At 48.0% G+C, this 20693-nt stretch overlaps 1 protein-coding gene and 1 long non-coding RNA gene across 2 annotated transcripts in view; one reads left to right on the top strand and one right to left on the bottom strand.

Annotated features, from left to right (window-relative positions):
• LOC116946241 (ras-associating and dilute domain-containing protein-like) overlaps nucleotides 1-19198 on the top strand; it is a 37781-nt gene extending 18583 nt beyond the window's left edge. The window contains exons 6-15 of the mRNA XM_032961253.2: nucleotides 1768-1805; nucleotides 2268-2428; nucleotides 5264-5364; nucleotides 12429-12660; nucleotides 13212-13375; nucleotides 14101-14251; nucleotides 14985-15226; nucleotides 15398-15830; nucleotides 15939-16021; nucleotides 16773-19198. Coding sequence (XP_032817144.2) covers nucleotides 1768-1805; nucleotides 2268-2428; nucleotides 5264-5364; nucleotides 12429-12660; nucleotides 13212-13375; nucleotides 14101-14251; nucleotides 14985-15226; nucleotides 15398-15830; nucleotides 15939-16021; nucleotides 16773-16799 — 1632 coding nt within the window. The 3' untranslated portion in view covers nucleotides 16800-19198. The remainder of the gene's footprint in view (nucleotides 1-1767; nucleotides 1806-2267; nucleotides 2429-5263; nucleotides 5365-12428; nucleotides 12661-13211; nucleotides 13376-14100; nucleotides 14252-14984; nucleotides 15227-15397; nucleotides 15831-15938; nucleotides 16022-16772) is intronic.
• Nucleotides 714-11595, bottom strand: LOC116946242 (uncharacterized). Its single transcript, XR_004403453.2, has 3 exons — nucleotides 11517-11595; nucleotides 11330-11373; nucleotides 714-1040 (listed from the first exon to the last, which is right to left on the bottom strand). It is a non-coding gene; the product is annotated as an uncharacterized LOC116946242 (long non-coding RNA).
• Nucleotides 19199-20693: the final 1495 nt, after the last annotated feature.

Here is a 20693-nt window from a genome sequence, read left to right as displayed (position 1 = left end):
TCACATCAAAATGCGCAACTTTAAATAAATATAGACAACACGTTCTACTTAATTAAATAGACTTTTTAATAAATGTTTTCACCTACAACATCAGAGTGCAGCGCCACATTAAATACGCACCTCAATGACAATAGCTTAAAGCGATTTGAAGCATGTTTTATTTTCAAAATGGAAATGTTTTTTTGGGGGGGGGGGGGGGCAGAGCTTTGTGACGTCATATTTGAGGGGGGGGGTTTGACTTTTTGTGACGCCGTGTGACGAGGGGGGGGGTCAAAAATCGCGTGACGTCATTTATGGACGGCCCCTTACAGGAGAGAGACCCTTGTCTCTTTGCAGCACAGTAATATTACGAAGTAGACTCCTGTGGCCGGAGTGCTAGAACTCGGCAGGGCGCTAGTTCATATTCTCGATCAAGGATCGACTTAGCCCATCATCCTCGATGAGCTAATAACCTTGGAACCGCTGTATGGGAAGTCAACATTGTGATGGTGAGAGACTGGGCTGGTTGCTGTCATGGGAATGTGTACAACTGACAGCAGAGCTGCCAATAGAAATGAGCTCCACCCAATTGAGCATCATCCAGGCATAATCAACAACCATCATCATACCCCTTATCCCAGCCACTATCATTATCGTAATCATTCACAAAGCAATTTGCTTGGCTTGAGTTTTATTTTGTCACACGGATGATCCCGTTTTAGCCAGCCGCCTGGCTATTTTACAGGAGGAGCCACAGCAACACAAACGTGAATATTGCAGAGAACGAGCGCAGGGTTCTCAAGGGACGTTGCACAACGAACGACCTAGTTGGTTGCAAGTGCGAGTAAACTCTATATTTTAGTCTGTCAGTGACTTAAAAACCACCACCATTATCACCACCAGCGCCCGCCATCATACGGAGGTGTGCTGTGGCTTCAGGTCAGGCAGTCTGTGAGCTTCACCCCTGCTTCCTCAGGCAAGAAATCCGTGCAGGCAGGTCTGGCCAGGCCTGATGGTGCTTTCCTCCATGTAACTGTGAATTAATCACCTGCTCGCGTCACCTGCAACGGCAAAACCCGAGGCGGTGATCAATGCCGATCTGAACTGGAGAAACGACCACTGCCTAACAACATCGTTGTCGATAGAGACACTGGTCACGGAATGACTTAACTCTGCCATGTCGTATACAGACTCATTATGCCTTGCTGCCGTTGTTGTTGTTGTGAGTTGTTATGGAGAATTATGGATAAAAGCAAATACAAGAGCAGAACTCCACTCTGTATCGCCTGGAGATAGAGAATGGCGTTCTGCTTGTAACTGCACCATAGAGCCCTTCTCACACATCTTGTGAACTCAAAACTCAGCAAGTTCAGGCTTATACTGGTAGGAACGAAGTTGTAAACTGAGTGTACCAGCCTGCAATAGATGAATGTGTCCGTCCGTCTGTCCCCTTTCAATACTTTAACGAAGTGAAATCTCGTGCTGTTGGGGTGTAAAAATAAAATTGCTCAAAATTCCAATGTTCCTACCAGCCCACCCTGCAGGGACCTGTTTACGTTTACCCTGGTGAGCACTCGAGAGCGAACCCCGTCTCATTTGCAAGAGCGACCCCTGGGTTTACAAAACGGTTCATGGGCATTCAACGGAGGCACGGGGATGGAGGCTGGCGTCGATCCGCACGGTCAGCGCGGCCCGCGACACCACGCGGACCTCGCCAGAGGCTCGCTCACAAGGGCCTGCGACACGCCCGCTGCCGCCTTACTGTGCCTTCTCTGTCTCTCGTTTTAGGACAACACGAAGGATTTCCTTGAAAAGCATCCTGAAAGGTGAGTGGGGAGACGGAGGGACTTGGGGTTGCACCGTTTCTACAAGTGAATGATGGCTACGTGCCTCGCCACTAACAGCCCCTTGCCCCAACAGTCTTATAAAGAGGCGGTGGGGGGGATGGGGAATCTGTGTGGCTGTGCACGTGTGTGCAGCTCTCTGTGGGGAGCAGCAGTATAGCAGTTCGTGCGCTGCGCTATGAACCGAGTTTGAATCGCGTTCACGGCCAACACCGGTGACGATTATCTGAATCGGTCATTGGCCTCCCCTAGGTCGACTCAGCCTGAAATGAACACCTGGTGCGGTGTGTAAACATCATCCACTGGGGAGACAAAGGCGGCCGGTTGTGGTGCTGGCCACCCACCCCCTCGTGCGCCGTGACGGCCTTCGTAGGGTGCTCGCTAACAGCAGTATGTTCAGGCCTAACGGGGGGCGGGGGTGGGATCTTTGTCTTTATTTTTCAGCTCTCTGGAGAGCCAGGTGAGCGCCAGCGAGGTGCCGGGCCTCGTGTGGGCCCTGCAGCCCGTCGCCCACTGGCTCGCCAACGCGCTGCACCTGCTGGCCTTCCTGCGCAACCCTGGGCCGGGGCTCGCGCGGGGCAACGCGCGAGCCCACGGAGACGCAGGTGAGCCGAGCGGCGCTCGAGCAACCGAGCGCAACGCCGCCCACCCGGACGTAACATCAGTGATGCGGCGAATCACCGCCACGGGCAAACGTGCGTGGCGACTCGCCCCGAGGCGCCTCGGATTTGGGGTCGTGATTTAATCGGGTCGCGTGTGCCTTGTCTGCTACGACTTCCAAAATGACAATAGTAAAAAGTATCATTTGATTTTGTAAGGCGCGTTTCAGCCGTAGATCCAAATGCGTTCACGCGTTTGCGCTGTCGGTCCAACCATCACGGGGGCGTGCATGAATCTCGCGTATAGATGGTCCAATGTGTATTGAGCAAACTTACCAGTAAACATGAAACATTGGGCCAACGTTGGTTCAACGGTTGCAACCACATGCCGATGTTGACCCAACGTTGCATGTTTACAGGGGTCGCAGTAGAAGGTTTTTGGCTTAGTTACCTATCCTATTGAAAACCGGCCACATAGATCAAAACCTGGAGACGTAATCCAGCGCAACAAGGACAAGTTCTGTTCTTGTACATGTATATTGCTTGTGCGCACACATACACGCGCATGTACGCGAGTGCGTTTTTTGCCCTGACAGCTACCCATCAGCTTATCTGTTTGCTAGTTCAATGCTAAGCGTTACACAAGCCATGTGTATGCACGATTTTCCTGGTCTAGTTTACCGTCTCCTTTTTATCTCGCTTTTTTTCGTTTCGCACAAAACACACGGCAGGCGTGCAGGCACGCATGGAAACGCGCAGGAGTGCACACGCGCGTAGGCACGCGAATACACGCACACATAGGCATGCTTACGCATGTGCAGGCAGCACGCAAAATTGTCATTATTATTATCATCATCATCGTCGTCGGCCTAAAACCACAGAGAGTGATTAAAACAAAACAAGACGTCAAAACCATAACAACGAGGCAATGAAACCGAGATGAGGCTTCTTCAGGAATTCCTGTTTCCTCCCACGTGCAAAAACGTTCAGTAATTAACCAGCCCAGCATCACAATTTAGGAGCCTCCTGGAAAGAAAAAAAAACAGCATCTTGAGGCTCAGTAAAGGTTTCCTGGATAAATTAGAGAGGTTTTTTTTTGTATTATGATAATAACTAAGCCCACGGCACCACGATTAGACTCCTGGACCCACTGTGGGAAGGCCGTGAGTTCTAATTGCAGTCAGGCGTTGATTCAGCCAACTATCATCCCATTGCTGCATTTGCTTGACCCGCACTTCAGATGGAGATACAGGCCCCTGCGATGTTAATTACTCTCGCATCTCCGATTAGCACGGTAGGCTATGTACGGTGCGACAGAAGTTCTACGTACATTAATGCAAAATAAGAAATATATAATTATGCACATATTATCAGAGCATGTTTGTGTGCATGTTTTGCCACAAGTACGTGTGGTTAATGCAAACTTTATACCTTCCAAAAGGTGTTTATGTGGTGTTTGAACATTTTAACAACTGTTTTATTGTCCGAAAGGGTAAAACCTATTCTTATTTTTCATCATTTTTGATACTGGCAAAAAAGGTCCCATAGACACAATAAGGAAGTTCCACCCTTGGCTTGGGCATGCCCCATACTTCGATTGTTACAGATTATTACAGACATCCCAGAGGGATTGCAGTCTGTTTAGCAATGAAACAAAGTCATAAATTTCGATTTAAAGCTTTCGTGACTGCAATGATTCATCTTCTTTGGTTCTTTCGGTAAAGTCACGTAGAATGATAATAAAATAATAAATTGATAAAATAAAATAACACAATAAGCGGCCTTCATGAAGGCCGCTTGTGTTGTGGCCGAAACGTCGTGAGAATATTATTGTGTTATTTTATTTTATCAATTTATTATTTTATTATCATTCTACGTGACTTTACCGAAAGAACCAAAGAAGAAAAAGTCATAAATGCCCTACCTATTGTATATTGGATCGACCACAGACCTTCACAACTATGTTGTCAGATTTGCGGTGATGGTCGAGCCATGCTTTGTTTCCAGGACCGGTCCTGGGCCGTTCCAGGATCTCTGATCTGCATTCCCAAACTTCATGAGCCGCAAGAAAGCAACTTCAAATCACAAGTTGCTTTTACAAGGCATACGTTATGCTTCGGGTAATTTAGGCAATCCAAAGCGAATATTTATTTGTCATGAAAAAAATTAGGCCCCAAAGTTTGGGTTGGACAAGAGACTTAAACTTTTTAAAATAGATATTTATTTTACCAGGTTAGGCCCCCTGAGCTATATAGCTCTTTTTCAGAAGCGACCTGGCCACAAATGATAGCTCAGCACAGTGGCATATCACGTGCAAATTTCGAGCAGCCAAATACTCTCAACCCATGTTTCTAAATGTGGAGGGAAAAACCTCAGGACCCAGAGAAATATCCACGCCACCAAGGGAAGAACATTCAGACTCAAAATATGCAGGCGTCAGGGTCAGTATCGAAGCCACAACCTCCTGCATACCAAGCGAGGTAGTTAACATCTTGCCACGATTGATAGCGCAATCCAATATGTGAGTTGACCCCTTGGCGTCACATCTCGTTCCAAGGGCTGCCCGGGTGAAAGCGCAACCGTTCCCTTACGGAAGGGAGCTCTTGAGCTCACATCCGCAGACCGCTTGGAGCCAAATCGTCTTGCCGGGCCCGCCGTGAGAATGCGGGCTAAGGCCGGTGAGCCTGGTTCACGAACCGAGCCAGCGTGCTTTCCCGGCGGTCATGGAAAGGCTGTAAAGAGATTTGGTTCTAATCGGGTTCTGATCCCGAAAGCAAAGCAGCAGTAAGCGAGACGAGACTCCGTCTCGTTCTCGCACGTGTCTTGAATGCCTGCGCGCAGACGATGAAACGCAGAACGTGGAGGCAATGGAGGAGGCGGCGTCTGTCCTGGAAGAGGTGGTGCTCTACACCTTCCAGCAGTACGCCTTCTACATATGCAAGGTCAGCTAATTGTGTGCCCGTCCGTGCGTGCGTGCGTGTGTGCATACAAGGGTGTGCGTGTGACTGATGGGGAACAGTGGTGTATCGAACCCAGTCGCCTGAGTTCTATTGCCAGCCACAGCTAATATTCGACGTGTATATCTGAACCGATTTTGGGCTCCCCTAGGTCGACTAAACGTTAAATAAGTCATATTCTTAGCTCTTTCGGTAAAGTCACGTTGAAGGGAAACAATGTGACTTTACCGAAAGAGCTAAGAAGAGCTAAGGATATGACTTACTGCAGTCACGAAAGCATTAAATCAAAAGTTAAATAAGTCCTTGGAGTGTTGTGTAACATCAACTCTGGGGAGACGAAGGCGACTGGGTATAGTAATGGCTGCACCACTGTGGTAGCGTCAATAGGTGCTCGCAAACAGCGCTTGCTCCAACATCCTCTGAAGGCTACATGGGGCATGTTTATCTTCCAATCACATTGCGTGCTGATGGCCTTATTAACCACTCACTCTTCGTACATTACATACGCTGGCATGATTACTGGACAAAAGAGCCCAATAGCAAAGTGTAATTTCAATGAGATAGGATTGATGCTAAGTTTAGCCCAGGTGCATACCTCTCCAAGATGTGCTGATGTGCTTGCTAAGAGTGGGTGCCCTTGGGAAGTCTGGTCTATTTGTGTGTGTGTGAGGAACTCCTTGTGCCAGGATGACTGGATCCCATCGCAGCAGCCTTGCCAACAGAGGCAGTAAATGTGTGTGTCACGTGTTTTTGTTTTGCGTTGCATTTTCTAATCGAGTGGGGATTGATTGGGAATACGGGTGGGGACAATGGGGGGCAGATGGGGGGGTGGGGGGGGGCGGCTGGGTGGGGGGTGGGGACATTAATGCCACAGAGGTTATTCGTCTTTAGTCTGAGAGAGGCTGGGTTTACTGCGTGATAAGATCCAGCAGGTAATGCTCGTGATGGATATGATGATGATGATGATCATGTTCATGATGATGGTGTTGATAATAGTCAGGATGATAATTGTGATATTTCAAGATTACTTCACTGAACCATACGAGAACTAAAGAGGACCGGGGCATGGTTTAATTTGCAAGAGTCGCCTGGGTCACCAACATGACAAAAGCAAAAGAAATACATTATAGCAATGAAGCAAATAGAAATCGGAGCAAAAACAACGGTGTCGAAAATATTGTGGTGATGATAATGGTGGTGATGGTGGTCATTATATTGTGTTGTTGGTGATTGGAATATAATAATGATGGTGATGATGGTATTCTCGATGAGATGACTAATTATGGACCAATGATGATTTGCAATGATGATGATGACAAGGCTCACGATAATAGTGCCGACCTGATGGCGTTAATGGTATTTATGAAAGTCACTATGGTAATAATAGTGGTCATGTTGATGGTAACCAATGTCATTAGGGTGGTGACGCTTGTAAAAAAAAAATCCTCCTCCAGTTGTAATGAAATAACATTCTTCACTTCACTCAAAGGGCACACACACACACAATCACAGACGAGCACGCGCATCTGGGTGAAGGTTAACCGTAGGCTGCTCTGCCCTGGAGCACATTTTCTGCGCGAGAGGCAGCGAGCTGAGCCGTAATGGTATTCCGTTCACAGAGACACGCACAATAATGACATCAGCCCGCCACGTCAGATTCAAATGCTGCGGCCTCCTTGGCAACGGTTGCCGCGGAGAGAGAGGAATGCAGCGAGTCGCTAAGGGGGAGGCCCTTCAAATTCCACGCCGTGGATTTGGAAATGGGATAAATAAATTATAAGTAACAAAAAACTATCGCACGGAAAACAAAAGAAGACTTGGTGTCCACCAGGCTTGAATGAGTTTTGGGGGACCGAGTGCTCTTTTCCGTTGACGGTTCTGAGATAGATATTGTAATTCCACATTCATATGGCAAGGAGCAGTCTGCCCCGTAGTGCAACCGCTGTTGACTACTCCTGCACCAAGTAGTGAAGCCTCCATCAATTTACTGACCCCAGAGATGATGATGGTTGATGATGGGTAGTGATGATGATGATGGAACTGAGTTCACTGTGGCTGCGATTCGTACTCCTGGGCTATCATATTCCATAGTGACTGATTTTTCTACATCAGATTTAACACGTACACTTTCGCGACCAATATCATCCATAATATAGGGGTTTTTTTGGGTTAGATCGTGTAACTATAAACACCGGTGTGCTGTACTAGTAACGAATTGGCGTGTTCTGTTTACGTGACAAACCTTACTAATTAGCTGTCGGGTGGTGGCGGGTTTAACGACACATTTATATTTATGCGATCTAACTCAAAAAACCTATATCCCCATTGCTACCAATGGAGCTGGCTCCACCACGATTTTACAAACAATATGACGAGCAGTCATAAATATGAGAATGATACCCATTATGTTGTCCAATACAGCGTATATGTATACTGCTAACTTGGTAGCAGGCTAATAAGCGAGCTTTTTATTTGTTCCAACATCGCACTTCATGTTAGGCAGCTTGCTTGGGTCACGAATGATAGGGATTGTATATTTGTGTGTGTCGCATGAGACTTAAGGCAAAAACTTTATGCTGAGCGCGCCCTTACCCCTGTCCACTATCAGGTTCATTCAAGGGAGTTGTACAGGCTTCTCTCGTTAAGCGCTTTATCATTTCGATCTCAGAATATCACGTGATGGGGCTTGGGCTATGAGGTGGCCAGGAAATTGAGCTTTGAGTTGTACCTCTCCTCATATGCATGGCGGATTTTATCTTTCCAGCTATTCCAGTCTTCTGCCACGTTCCAATTGGCCGTGCATTCCAAAATGGAACCCTCCTGAAAAAGAGTCTTGAGACTCGGTGAGGTTTATCTGGGTTAAGGGAATTAATATCATAAACTCTGTTTATGCGGCAGGCTGAGGTGCTCGGTGTTAATTCAGTGAAAGGCTGGAGATGACTCTACTGTGACTCACCATGGTAAAGAGCTCCCGGTTTAAGGGCCCTGATTTAATTGCAGGTTAAACATTGATGAGAATATGACATTCATTTGTGAAATGAAACGAGCCTGCTTATTGTGTAGCCGGAATGGCTTTTTGCCAATGATCAGTGGACTGAATAAATTGCCGGTTTAAAAAAAAAACACATCGAATGAGCAAAACAGAGACCCCGAGGCTGAATCACCACTCCCCCGGCAATGCGGTGAATTGTCACGATTCAGAGTTCTAAAGGATCAATGATTTGTGAAGCACAGTCGTAAATGTAGCAAAAGCCTCGGGCGGTGGCATGGGTCACATCAACACATTACACACAACATGTTATCATCAGCCATGATCTATCCACTGCTGTAAGAAGGCCGCCCCCCAAGCCCTCTCGCCATCCTTCGCAGTCTTGTGACGGAAGAGTCCACCTAGCACATGCACGAGAGATTATTTCATCTCCACGGGGGGGGAGGAGTGGAGATCCTCTCTGGCGCGTTTTCGCTTTTGTTTGCCACTCAATTGTTAATCTCGCCCACCGGCCATCCATGTGTCCTGCCCAAGTCAAACGTCACTTGATAGTCAACGCTGTATTTTGTATTTTGACATCTGACAAGCATGTGTCTTCTCTGATCTATGTGCATATTCCTCTTTACGTCTCTCAATGGCATCATTTGCATCGGCCTCTCTCCCTGGTTTTCTGCAATAAAATGTTTGCACATTTTTTGGAACATTTTATTTTTGTTAGTTTCTATTTAGTTTTCTTTGTCAGTGCCTCTATATCCGATCCACGAGGTTTTGTCATTTGCAATGATTGCAACTGTTTACTTCAGATATGTATGTACGTTTAACTTCTTTCATACCGTACGTAGCTGTGGCAAAGCTTTGCCTTTTCGAAAGCATTCCAACCCATTAATCTTCCTCTCTTTCAACGTCGTCATCTTCCCACCTTCACCGGCTGCCTAGGTAATGCACATCCTGCCGTGGTTCACAAAGCCGTGTCTCTCTGACAGACATCCCTGGTTGCTTCGGGAACTTGTACATGACTTTTGATTACATTTGTTCATCCCCTGTTGGACGTTTCAATGATTGTAACTGTCGAGTCGGCCACTCTCTCTGCACTCCCCTGTGCCCTGAAGAAGGGACATTACCCGAACCATCACAGTCCACTAGAACTCTCTGTTCTAAGCCAGCACTGATAACACACGAGTGTTTTCCGAGCTGCGACTATGGCAGTCACAGTATATATATATATTTTTTTAAAAATTAGGTTTTTCAAACCGGAGTCATCGTCCAGGGATGGGCAGCCAAGTGGCTTCAATGATTAACCCCAGTGTGGTACGTGCAATGCACTAGGGCGGGAATTAAATTTGGGATTGGTTTAATATGGTCCAGTGCTTTCGGTGTTAAAAAACAAATCCCGCAGGAAGTTTGAAGTTGTCCTTACCTAGGTGGGGAAATGAAAACAAACCCCTCTATACGGAGCCGATGCTTTGAAGTTAAACGAGGCAAGGAGAACTGGGTTGGTTGCTCCTGTAATTGAGTCAGAGTTGTAAACTGCAAAGTGTTTGGTGGTCATTTACATCCGCAAAGACAAAGCTTCCCCCTGTAGCTTTAACAGACTGTTGGGGCAAGTGATGGTATTGAACGCCTCTATGAAAGCTGGCACGGTACACGATGGGGGGTGGGTGGTCAGCATCACGCCCGGCCACCTTTGTCTCCCCAGTGGCGATGTTTACACACCGCATTAGGTGCTCATTTGAGGCTGAGTCGACCTTGGGGAGGCCCAGGACCGGTTCAGATAATCGTCACTGGTGTTGGCCGTGAGCGGGAATCGAACCCGGGTCGCCGGGTTCATAGCGCAGCGCGCTAACCGCTACACCACGCCTCCCCACAATGCAGCTACACAACAACAACCACCAATCGCCACTAAGTGGCGGTGACGTCACCACGACGCTTGTGCCAGGCCATGTGCACCTTGAGGCCACGTGAAATGTCGAACGCCCGCTGACAGGAGGTCACGGAGCAGACCCAGGTGCCACGGGTCGACTGACTAAGATGACTGGCTGATGCACCACCTGTGCCCCCTACTGTGCCAACCTGCTGTGCTTTAGTCACCCGGCGCTCCGCTCGTTGTTGTGAGCGTCGCTCCTCCGCCCTCCGTTGTTGTTGGAGGGCGACTGCCTCCAACTTCCCAATAGCGTCCTTCACGAGCCTCCTCCACAGAGGCCGATCTTGACACCGCTGGTACCAGTCATCGGCAAGTCCACTCAGCTCCACGTCCTCCTGTACCACATCACTCCATCTCCTCTCTAGCCCGTGCCGCGCCCGTTTAGCCCCCTCAATCCGGCCGAACAAAAGCTGTTTCGGCATGCGGTGGCTGGGCATGCGGGCTACATGACCCAGCCATCGCAGCCTTGCCTGCCGGAGGAGCTCACTGATGGGACCCTGCCCAGATCTTTCAAGGATTTTTGAGCTCCTCACACAATCCAGCGTGGTTAAACCCAGGATGGATCGTAGGCAGGCCAGCCTAAATGTTTCTAACCGGCGAAGATGTTTTATTCGGGGGGTCCACACACCTACACAAAGACAAAGATCCCCATATAGCCTTAACAGACTGTAGGGGCAAGTGCTGTTAGCGAGCACCTATGAAGGCCGGAACGGTACACGAGGGGGTGGGTGGCCTGCACCACGCCCGACCGCCTTTGTCTCCCTAGTGGCAATGTTTACACACCGCACCAGGTACTCATTTGAGGCTGAGTCGACCTAGGGGAGGCCCGGGACCGGTTCGAATAATCGTCACCGGTGTTGGCCGTGAGCGGGAATCGAACCCGGGTCGCCAGGTTCATAGCGCAGCGCGCTAACCGCTACACACCTACACACACAGACACACACACAGACACACACACACGTACACACACACGTACACACACACAGAAACACACACACACGTACAAACACAGAAACACGCCATCTGCTGGCTGTGCTTACCTGCAGCAGTATTTGCAGGCTTTCAAGGCGAACACTTTGTTCGTCTGTGCGAACACAGTACAGGTGTTAGAACTCGTACGTACGAGTGGTCAACACATTTTTCAAATGTGCGAGGCATGTAAGGGTGTATCGATTCAAATAAATACGTATTCTTATGATGGATGTGTCGCATTGTGCGCGTACCAACCGGTTATTCCCGATTCGTCGTGTTTTGTGGAGGGCTTGAGGCGGTAGCCGATGGATCAAAAAATGGCCTTGTTGTGATGCCATCTTGTGGCCACTCCGCAGCCCAGCGGGTTTGGGAGTTTCAAAGATCTCTCCGTGATCCACTAACCCTTGCTTCGCAAGCGATTGATTGCAGGCGAGTGTCACCACGACGCAGGAGTAACCCCGAGTTGAATTAGGATGGATCTTGTGAATGATTCACGTCAACTTTTTGACTGAACCTCGCACATTTGAACGTGGACCATAATACCATATAGCGACCAAAGATAGAGTGTAGAGACTCATTTTCTTAGACCAGCGGTTTTCAAACCCATTGGGGCATGACCCCACATGGGCACGCAAGAGCCTTAAGGTGGGCGCAGGCTGCAGAATGGTTACGGTGGTGGATACATTGCGTGCGTGGGGAACATCATCGCCACGTTTCAGTGACAAAACACACAACTGCTATACTAAACTAATATTAAACTTGTATTTAAAGCTTTCGTGACTGCAGGGATTCATATTCTTGGTTATTTCGGTAAAGTCACGTAGAAGGGAAACAATAAAATAATAAAAATATAATAAAAATATTGTTTTATATTTTTATAAAATAATATATAAAACAATATTGTTTTTATATTTTTTATTAAATAATATATAAAACAATATTGTTTTATATTTGTATTTTATTGTTTCCCTTCTACGTGACTTTACCGAAAGAACCAAGAATATAATATTAAACTTTTTTTATTTCACCAGGTAAAGCCCATTGAGCTATATATAGCAATCTGAGCCAGCTGAGTCAGGTCATCACATGGTATTCCGTGATGAGGAATATCACGGACTATCACGAGACCATTTTCTCACTAAAGAGGCTGAAATTCTGCCCTCACAGATACTCTACCAGGTCCTGCCAGAGCTGCTGGACGGCACGTGCGAGGGCCAGGAGGGGCAGGCCGCAGGGCCCCCGGAGGGCCCGCCCAAGGTGGCGGCTGTGCTGGCCGTGTTCCAGGTGACCTCCGACCTCCTGGCGTGGCAAGGCGTCGAAGCGAAACTGTCGGCGCAGCTGGCCGGGTACCTGCTGCGCTTCTCGCACGCGCTCATCTTCAACTCGCTCATGGAGAGAGGTGCGAATCATAGGCTCTATATTTTTTGTTCCCTGATTGTGTTCTAATCTCTGCTGTGCCATCACGATCCGGTGGCTGTTGCTGTCAGCGTGTAACATTTTGTTGCTGGGCTAAAGGCCATTTCCTCCCTCGGCTTCTCTTCCCTTCTCTCGGCCCCCACTCCATAGTTTTGTCATTACTCCTGAGCTGTTCTCATGACATGTCCCTGCCTATTGCCACTCGAGATTGAAAAACTAATTTCTTAAAAAAGCAGTTCTAAAGAAATTAGTTTTCAACCTATATTCAAAAGTGCATCGTTCCAGTGGCTTCCTAATATCGGAAGGAAGAGCGTTCCAGACAGCCGCATAGGCACATTTGAAAGGGCACGATGGCGTGACCATCCTTGTACGATGGCCAGCGAAAAGCCACCACTGCCAGGATGACCAGAGCTCGCATGATGCTTTTATGCTCCTGGACGAGATTAGGAAGGTGTCGTGGTTAATTTGTGGGCGAGCACTTTGCGCGCGATCAGCGCCGCCTTATAACGCAATTCGTTCGGCAACCACACGCAGGCCTGGAGAGCGGCTTCCGTCCCGACGTGCGGTTCTACGCCAGCGTGAGCATCCTCCTCACGTGGTGCACGGAGACACAGCTGGGGCAGGAGACCCACGCCATCCTCGCACCGGCACTCGCAGCATCGCGCCTGCTTGCAAACCCGCCCGCTAAGCTCGCCAAGGTGAGTCGTGAATGGGCCAGCCTAGCCGGCAGTGGTGAGTGGGCCCTACTTATCCGTCTGTCTCTGTGTCTACTGCACCCCCGGTACGGTGGGAAAGAGGTTCGACATACATACTTACAGTCGGTCGGGCCTGTCTGTTGATCCGTCTGTCTAGCTGGCTGGTTGTAAGTCTGCCCATCTCTTCTGGAGGTCTGTCTGTTTGGTCAGCAGTTGTCTATTTTGGCTTGTATGTTTGTCTGCTGTCTGTGTCTGCTTGTCTTGCTGTCTAGTTCTCTAGCGGTTTGGTTGTTTGTCCATCCATGTGATGATGATAATAATACAATTTAGAGATTAAAACAGATCTGGGTGCCGCCCATATGTTAGTAGCTCCCAGTCAGCGGTAGAAATTGCACATTCCCTTGTCAGGGGAAATTCTCTCCAAAGCACAACTGCTATTCGTGCTGGAGGGTTGATAATGACAGGCCTCGTTGCGTTTTTAATGCTATTATAACACAAATGAAGATGCATAAATACATTACGAGCTGTAAATAGGCAAAATTTGGCCTGAACGGGAACAATGGGGTTTTGTTGAGGGGCAGTGGCACTCCTCATTTCGCCCGGTATTTCCGTGGGCAACCTGCACACCCTTCGCCGTCGTAAAACAAAAACAATCAAACGAGCCCCGTCCCTTCGCGCCGCGTCTGCTCTGCGCGCGTGTCTCTCGTCTGCCCGCGCGATCGCTCCAGTGCTCGTGGTCATCCCTGCGCAAGGCGTTCCCGGCGCTCAGCCCCGCGCAGCTGCACACCGTTCTGCGCCGGTACAGCGGCGGCCCCGCCTGGGAGGCCCCGCCGGGGTGGCAGCCGGACGCGCACGAGCGGGAAGAGGCGCTCGCCAGCGGTGAGTCCACGCGGATGGCGCAGGGTGGGCCCACCGCCATCCCCGTCTCGCCGACACTCGCGACCTCCCACGGCACACCCCCCCCCCCCATCCCCTCCGCCCGTCCAGGTGGGCCAAATGAAAGTACGTGCAGTCGCGTCCAGTCGTACATCTTTATTTAGTCCAGGTGAGAGCCCATTGAGGTGAATTGCTTTTTAAAGAGACCTGTGTCACAAAAACAGTGTATGTGTGTGCATGGCCCATTTGTCTTCCTATCACTGGATGAGGACCTCTCCCCACTCACTGCCTTTGTGGATCGTGTTGAGGGTTATTTGACCATACATCACCATGCTGGTTGGTGCGAGTGACGAACAGGTCACCTGAAGAGATTTCAGTAGTAGTACAGTCATATCTCCTTTCATGGACTATTCGGGTGAATCCACTACCCTGTGGGTTCCAATTAGATTTTTAATCCCATGACATGACACCGATAGCACATTCGGGGTAACATTGATGAAAATCGATGTTTAAAAATCCTGTTGTAATTGAAGACGATCAGGGAGGCAAATGCTCCCAATGCCCAAAATACTGACGAATCTTGTGACGAAAAAACGGATACGATGGGATCTGCAACCTATCATCTACCACCCAAAACACACTGACCTCTCCAACTACCACCGACTGCTCCCACCACACTGTTCCGCGCCTACGTCGTAACACTATCCCTGTTGCCTCATCCGCGATCTCTCCCCAGAAATCCTCGTGGGCTTCGATGATCAGCCCATGATCTCGCCGCCATCCGAGGACACCCACGCAACACTAAGGGACCTGGACACCGCTCCCAAGCCGGCCTTCCAGAGAATCCTGGGGCAGGTGCAGCATTTCCTGCGTCGCCTGCAGTGCGTGATGTCACTTCCTGTCGGCGAGGCCCAGGAGGAGGCGCCTCGGTTGGAGCAGAAGCGGAAGGGGACGTTTCGAATCTGCCGTGCCGATGATGTGAGTATTCAAACGATTTTCACGCTGATGTTTTTTTAAATGGTTATAATGCGTTCGCTGTTCTTTGCGACTGCAGTAATTGACCCAATTTGGCAAATTGGGATCAGATCTGGACACCGGTAAGCGAGTGAGTGAGATGGCATTAACAACGACCCACGGCGCTCTTCGCAGGCCACGGCACAGCCCAGGCGCCCATCTGCGATCGGGCAGGAGATCAGGAAGTCGTGGAGTCACAGTGGAACGCAAGACCTGTCCAAGCAGCAGCATGTTTCCCTGCGGAGACCCACGGAGAGTTTCGGACGCTACCCGAGTTTCCGCCGCTCGTCCCGGCCGCTTGTCGTCAAACACGACGACTCGCGGTCTAAACCCGGGCGGCCAGAAATTTCGGGTGATGGTGACGGTGGCAATGGCGCTGGCGGCGGTGATGGTGCCGGGACCAGTCACTCGGAGGACTCCTCGCTCTGCGGTCAGCCAGGCCAATTGCTGCGCTTGCCCCAGCAAGATCAAAGGTTGCCAGAGGCCTCGGCACAGGAGGAAGTGAGGATGGGTCGCAGACGGACGGCGCTGCCAGCAGATGGCGCGGAGGGTCAAGCCAGCGTGAAAGGTTTGTGATTCGCACGGACATTGTTATTTTCTGCTTTGTTTGGATGACGCGGTGACGCATATCTGCGACTCTGCATTCACGGCTGTGATGGTAATTGTCTCATTTCAGGTCGGACAAATGGTGTTCATTCTGTACGAAAAGTACCCCCTACTGTACAACGAATATCTCCGGCTCATCGAAAGCTCATGGAGGTATTAATGGTGGTGTGTGTGATGATGATATTGGAGGTGTGGTGATGTCGTTGGCAGTGATAAATGAGGCGTGATGATGATGATGTATGTAATGATGATGACAATGGACGTGTTATGATGGTATATGTGACGATGATAATAAAATTGTGAGGGCGTCAGTGATGGTGATAATGGAGGAACGATGACATGCATTCCAACTCGACCACACCTTTTTACCTTATACCAGCTTGCAAAGCTAATCGTACCACGTCATGAAATGTTTTTAATCAAATAAAATGTTTTGACTAAATTTTTGTTTTGCATTTCGGTAGGCCGTACAATGTTCAAAATTGTCAGGCTGCCGCTTAAATCGGTAGGGTTGGCAGGTATGTGACGATGGTCCAGGTATAATAATAATGATAATGACATTGTTTTATAAAAATTAATAAAAATGTAATCACAGGCCTATAACCACCGCAACTGACTCCAAGAGAAAGCAGCAAGCAACATAGGACACTCGTGATACTATTGCAAACAAGCAAAATGCTTTCCTTGAATTGAGCGAGATATATGAGAATTTACTTGGGCAAAAGCGATGAAGGCGAGGATTTCCAACGTCGATTGGTGCAAAGAAACGAGTCGGAAGGGAGAAGTGTTTTTGTTTAGCAGTTTTAGATGGAAACAGTGGAGGTGAGAGGGACTGTGGCTTTCTCTGTGCATGCCCCTCTCTTTCTCTCTGGGACCCACTCATCCTAAACCCTTTCGCCTGCAGAGTGACGATGACGGAGACCTGGTTTAAATGTTTGTGAACAAGGAGTCGCATTGGAACACGTCTTGGAGCCGCTAACAAAGCCGTCTGCAACGCCATCGCCATCACGAGTGCCACCAGCAGCATCAACTCCACCATCAATTCCACCACTATTACCACCACCACTACCAGCAGCACCAACATTGCCACCATCCAAAGCATCCACACCACCATTATCTCCACTGTGACCACCGCGACCACACCACCAACACTTCCAGCATCAACACTACCACCGCTGCCAAATAACGCCACCAGTAGCATTAACCCCAAACACCATCACTGCCATTATTACCAGCAGAGTAAACACTGATACCAGCATCACTATTAGAAATATCCTAACCACTATCATCTCCACCCTGACCTCGAATGTGACCATACCTACCAGCACAATCAGCTCCACTCATCAACAGCAGCAGCGTTGTACTTCAGCACTATGGTTATACGTGTATAACCTCTAGGCACGTAACCGTTTATTGACTAAAATAGTTTTACACTCGTCAAATTACGCATGCAAAATTCAGTTATTTTTTTGGGAAAATGTAAATAAAAACCGTTGGACTATTGGAAGGAGACCGAACAATGGAGAGAATAAAAACGAGGCTAAACCTTATACTTGTGAAGCAATTTGCAAAGATTCAGAGAATCGCGGGCCTAGTAACCACCACCACTACGGTCACCACCACCACCACCACAGAAATCACCATCACGTTCCTCATAATGATCACCATCGCACACAACGAAAACAAAGATCTCCTGTGTAACCTACACAGACTGCTGAGGCAAGTGCTGTTAGCACTTATAAAGGCCAAGACGGAGCACAATGAGGGGGGCGTGGCAAGCATCCGCGCCCGGCTGCCTTTGTCTCCCCAGTGCTCGTCTTTACACACTTCACCAGGTACTTAATCTAAGGCTGAGTGTACCTAGGTGAGGCCCAAAACTGGTTTAAATATTGAGATGTTAGCCGTAAATAGGAAATCCAACTCGGGTCACCGGATTCCTCGTGGAGTGTGTTAACCACTATGGGACCGCCCATAAATGACGTCACGCACCGAGGGGGGGGAGGGGGATGAGACATTTATGACGATGTGTGACGAGGGGGGGGAAGGGGGGGGTTTGAGAAATGTGACGTCACATCAAAAAGCGCAACTTTATATAAACAATATAATTGTTATAACAACACTAATTTTGATCAATTTTTATTATTAACTATTTGCTTCTCCATGGGAGAATGGAGAAGCATACATTTTATTAATTTTTTTTAATGAATTTTATTAAACATTTTGATTCTAATGATTCTACCAGGGCTTTTCATTCTGTGGAATGATTATGTGATTGTTATAATTGTACTCTCCATTTTGCTTCGTTCTACTACAAAGTTTCAAGTATTTGTTTAATAGTCATAATTTAACTGTTTTATAATTATAAGAGAATTTCAACATAATATTCTGAACATCTGCAGTTTTAGTTAGATGTTGAATATTTTCAAGTGAATTTTATGCTAAATTTCAGCTTTCCAACGCCTTTTTTTATAAATGTTTTCTCCTACAACATCAGAGTGCAGCGCCACATTAAATACGCACTACAATGACAATAGTTTAAAGCGATTTGAAGCATGTTTTATTTTCTGAACGGAAATATGGTTTTTGGGGGGGGGGGAGGGGGGGACAGAGCTTTGTGACGTCATTTGAGGGGGGTCTGACTTTTTGTGACGCTGTGTGACGAGGAGGGGGAGAAGTCAAAAATCGGCCAAAATCGCGTGACGTCATTTATGGGCGGCCCCTTTGCTTCCGCTCCCTCCACACCTTAATAACCGACACGAGCGCGCACACACATCGCCACCATCGCAGTGAAACGCATCGCCACCGCAGCCACCGCAACGGACGATGGCTAATTCAGATGAAGGGCAAACCCCAGTGTGATGGCTGTCCTGCCCGTCACGCACAAGCGCTGCCGATCCTTGCAGCTGAATGAATGGGACAATTATTTGTATCGATAGAGGCTGACAATCCTTCCAGGGTACTGAATGGTTCAAAAAGTTGGGACCCTCTTTCTGTTGTGTGACTGTAAAAAAAAAAATGTGTGTTTTTTTTTTAATTCTCGTTGCTTTTGGGGAGCCATGGGGGTTGTAGAGACCTGACAAACGGGTCACGCCTTTGACACGGAATGAGAAAGTGCCAAGAAAGATCGTTGCAGAGTTTTAGCGGCGTCGTGTAAAATATGTACATTCATCAACGTGGGTAGCCGGTTTAAACAAAATATATAGCCGTAGGAGTTCATCAAAATGTCACTTCCGGCAAACTATGGGCAAAAATACTCCGTTGTATTTTTGTTGAGAATGTGAAAAACAATATATACATGTCTACAAATAATAAATGTGGATGGAAATATTAGTACGTGTTCAATGCAAGTTTTTGTTATGTAACTTCCGGTTTACATGTAAATTTCGGGAAAATAGCCGAATAACATTGTCTGCTTTTGACCATCATCAGTCATGTTCAATTCACTGTTGGATGAAGCCATCTGAAAGCCACCACTACCTCTCAATCCTGCCATGTAATATTAAAGGCTGAACCATAGGTGACCATAACACATATTTAACCTGCTATAGACTGTAAATTAAACGTTTGACATCTATTAATCGAGAACACGGTTGTAATCAGCTTTCCTTTCTGTAGTCACAATGTATGAATTACCGTTTGGTGTAAATCGTCTCTGTAGGGCTGTAGCCACACGGGACACCCGGGCTGACATGCAGTGCAGACTCTATCGAATAAATCAAACCACATTCAACTGGAAACAGACGTGACGGGATTAAACTTGTTACTATCGTTGAGTGGCAACCTTTTCTGACACAGAGGGAGAGGTGACTTACCAAAGGCGAGATGTTATCTCTCTCTCCTGGTACGCAGGAAGCGATGGGTTGTTGCATATTTGGAGTTGGGGAGTTCTCTCTCTCTCTCTCCCTCTGTTGCGTGGATTTTTATCCGGGGTCCTCCGGTTTCACCCTCTACATTAGAAACATGCATTTCGAGTATTTGTCTGCCACGATGAATGTCCACGTGTGATAATACAAGCCACTTAGATGAGCTGTCATGTGTGGCCAGGTTGCCTCTGAAAAAGAGCTGATAGGTCAGCGGGCTTTACCTGGTATATAAAATATTTTATATAATTATGGAGGCGTCGGACACAGAGTTGAGTTTGTTATCAGTTAAATCGATTCCGTATCTCACACCGACCATGTAACCAATTCCCGTCACGAATACTATTACATTTGCAGGCATTTGTGTTCACAAATCAAACTCTTACATTTGTATTAATCTCATCTGTACGGTTTGCCATGTTTATTATTCTGTCTCATCCGTGTACAGTCTCGTTCATCTCATTAACATTTAGTTAACATTTGCGGTTTCAACTGATGAAGAATACGGTCATCCACATGCGTCTCGCATACAGAGCGCCACTGTCTTGTCTTGCTTGAGCGCTGAGCGCGTCGAATAACTCCGTTTCAGACCGTGGCGGGGCATTGGCATCGCGTGGCTGCCATGGACCAAGTGAAAGCCATGAAATGGGGGCCCCCATGTAAAATATCGCTCCCTCTGTCGTCGCCCAGCATCTGGGCCGTCCGTGGTGCAGTTTTGCACCACCTGCACCCAATACCAAACGTACTGATAACGATTTGGTTTTGGCTGAACCCATACATGGTGATCTTATTTTTTTTTTGCCTTGGACCCATAACTTAGAGACAAGTCTTTTGCCTCTGACATCTGTCAGTTAACCGGCATTGAGTGAACCAAGCCCGACTGCTGATGAGACATTGTATCAAAACCGGTCCAGCCGGTGTTTGCATGTACTGAATCAGTGCTGCTGACATGCACTCCCAGAAAG

This window comes from Petromyzon marinus, chromosome 26, assembly GCF_048934315.1.
Source record: "Petromyzon marinus isolate PM22_M1 ecotype Great Lakes invasive population chromosome 26, UKy_Petmar_22M1.pri1.0, whole genome shotgun sequence".
NCBI lineage: Eukaryota > Metazoa > Chordata > Hyperoartia > Petromyzontiformes > Petromyzontidae > Petromyzon > Petromyzon marinus.
Note: the sequence above shows the minus strand (reverse complement) of the source record. Positions and strands in the feature narration are given on the sequence as shown.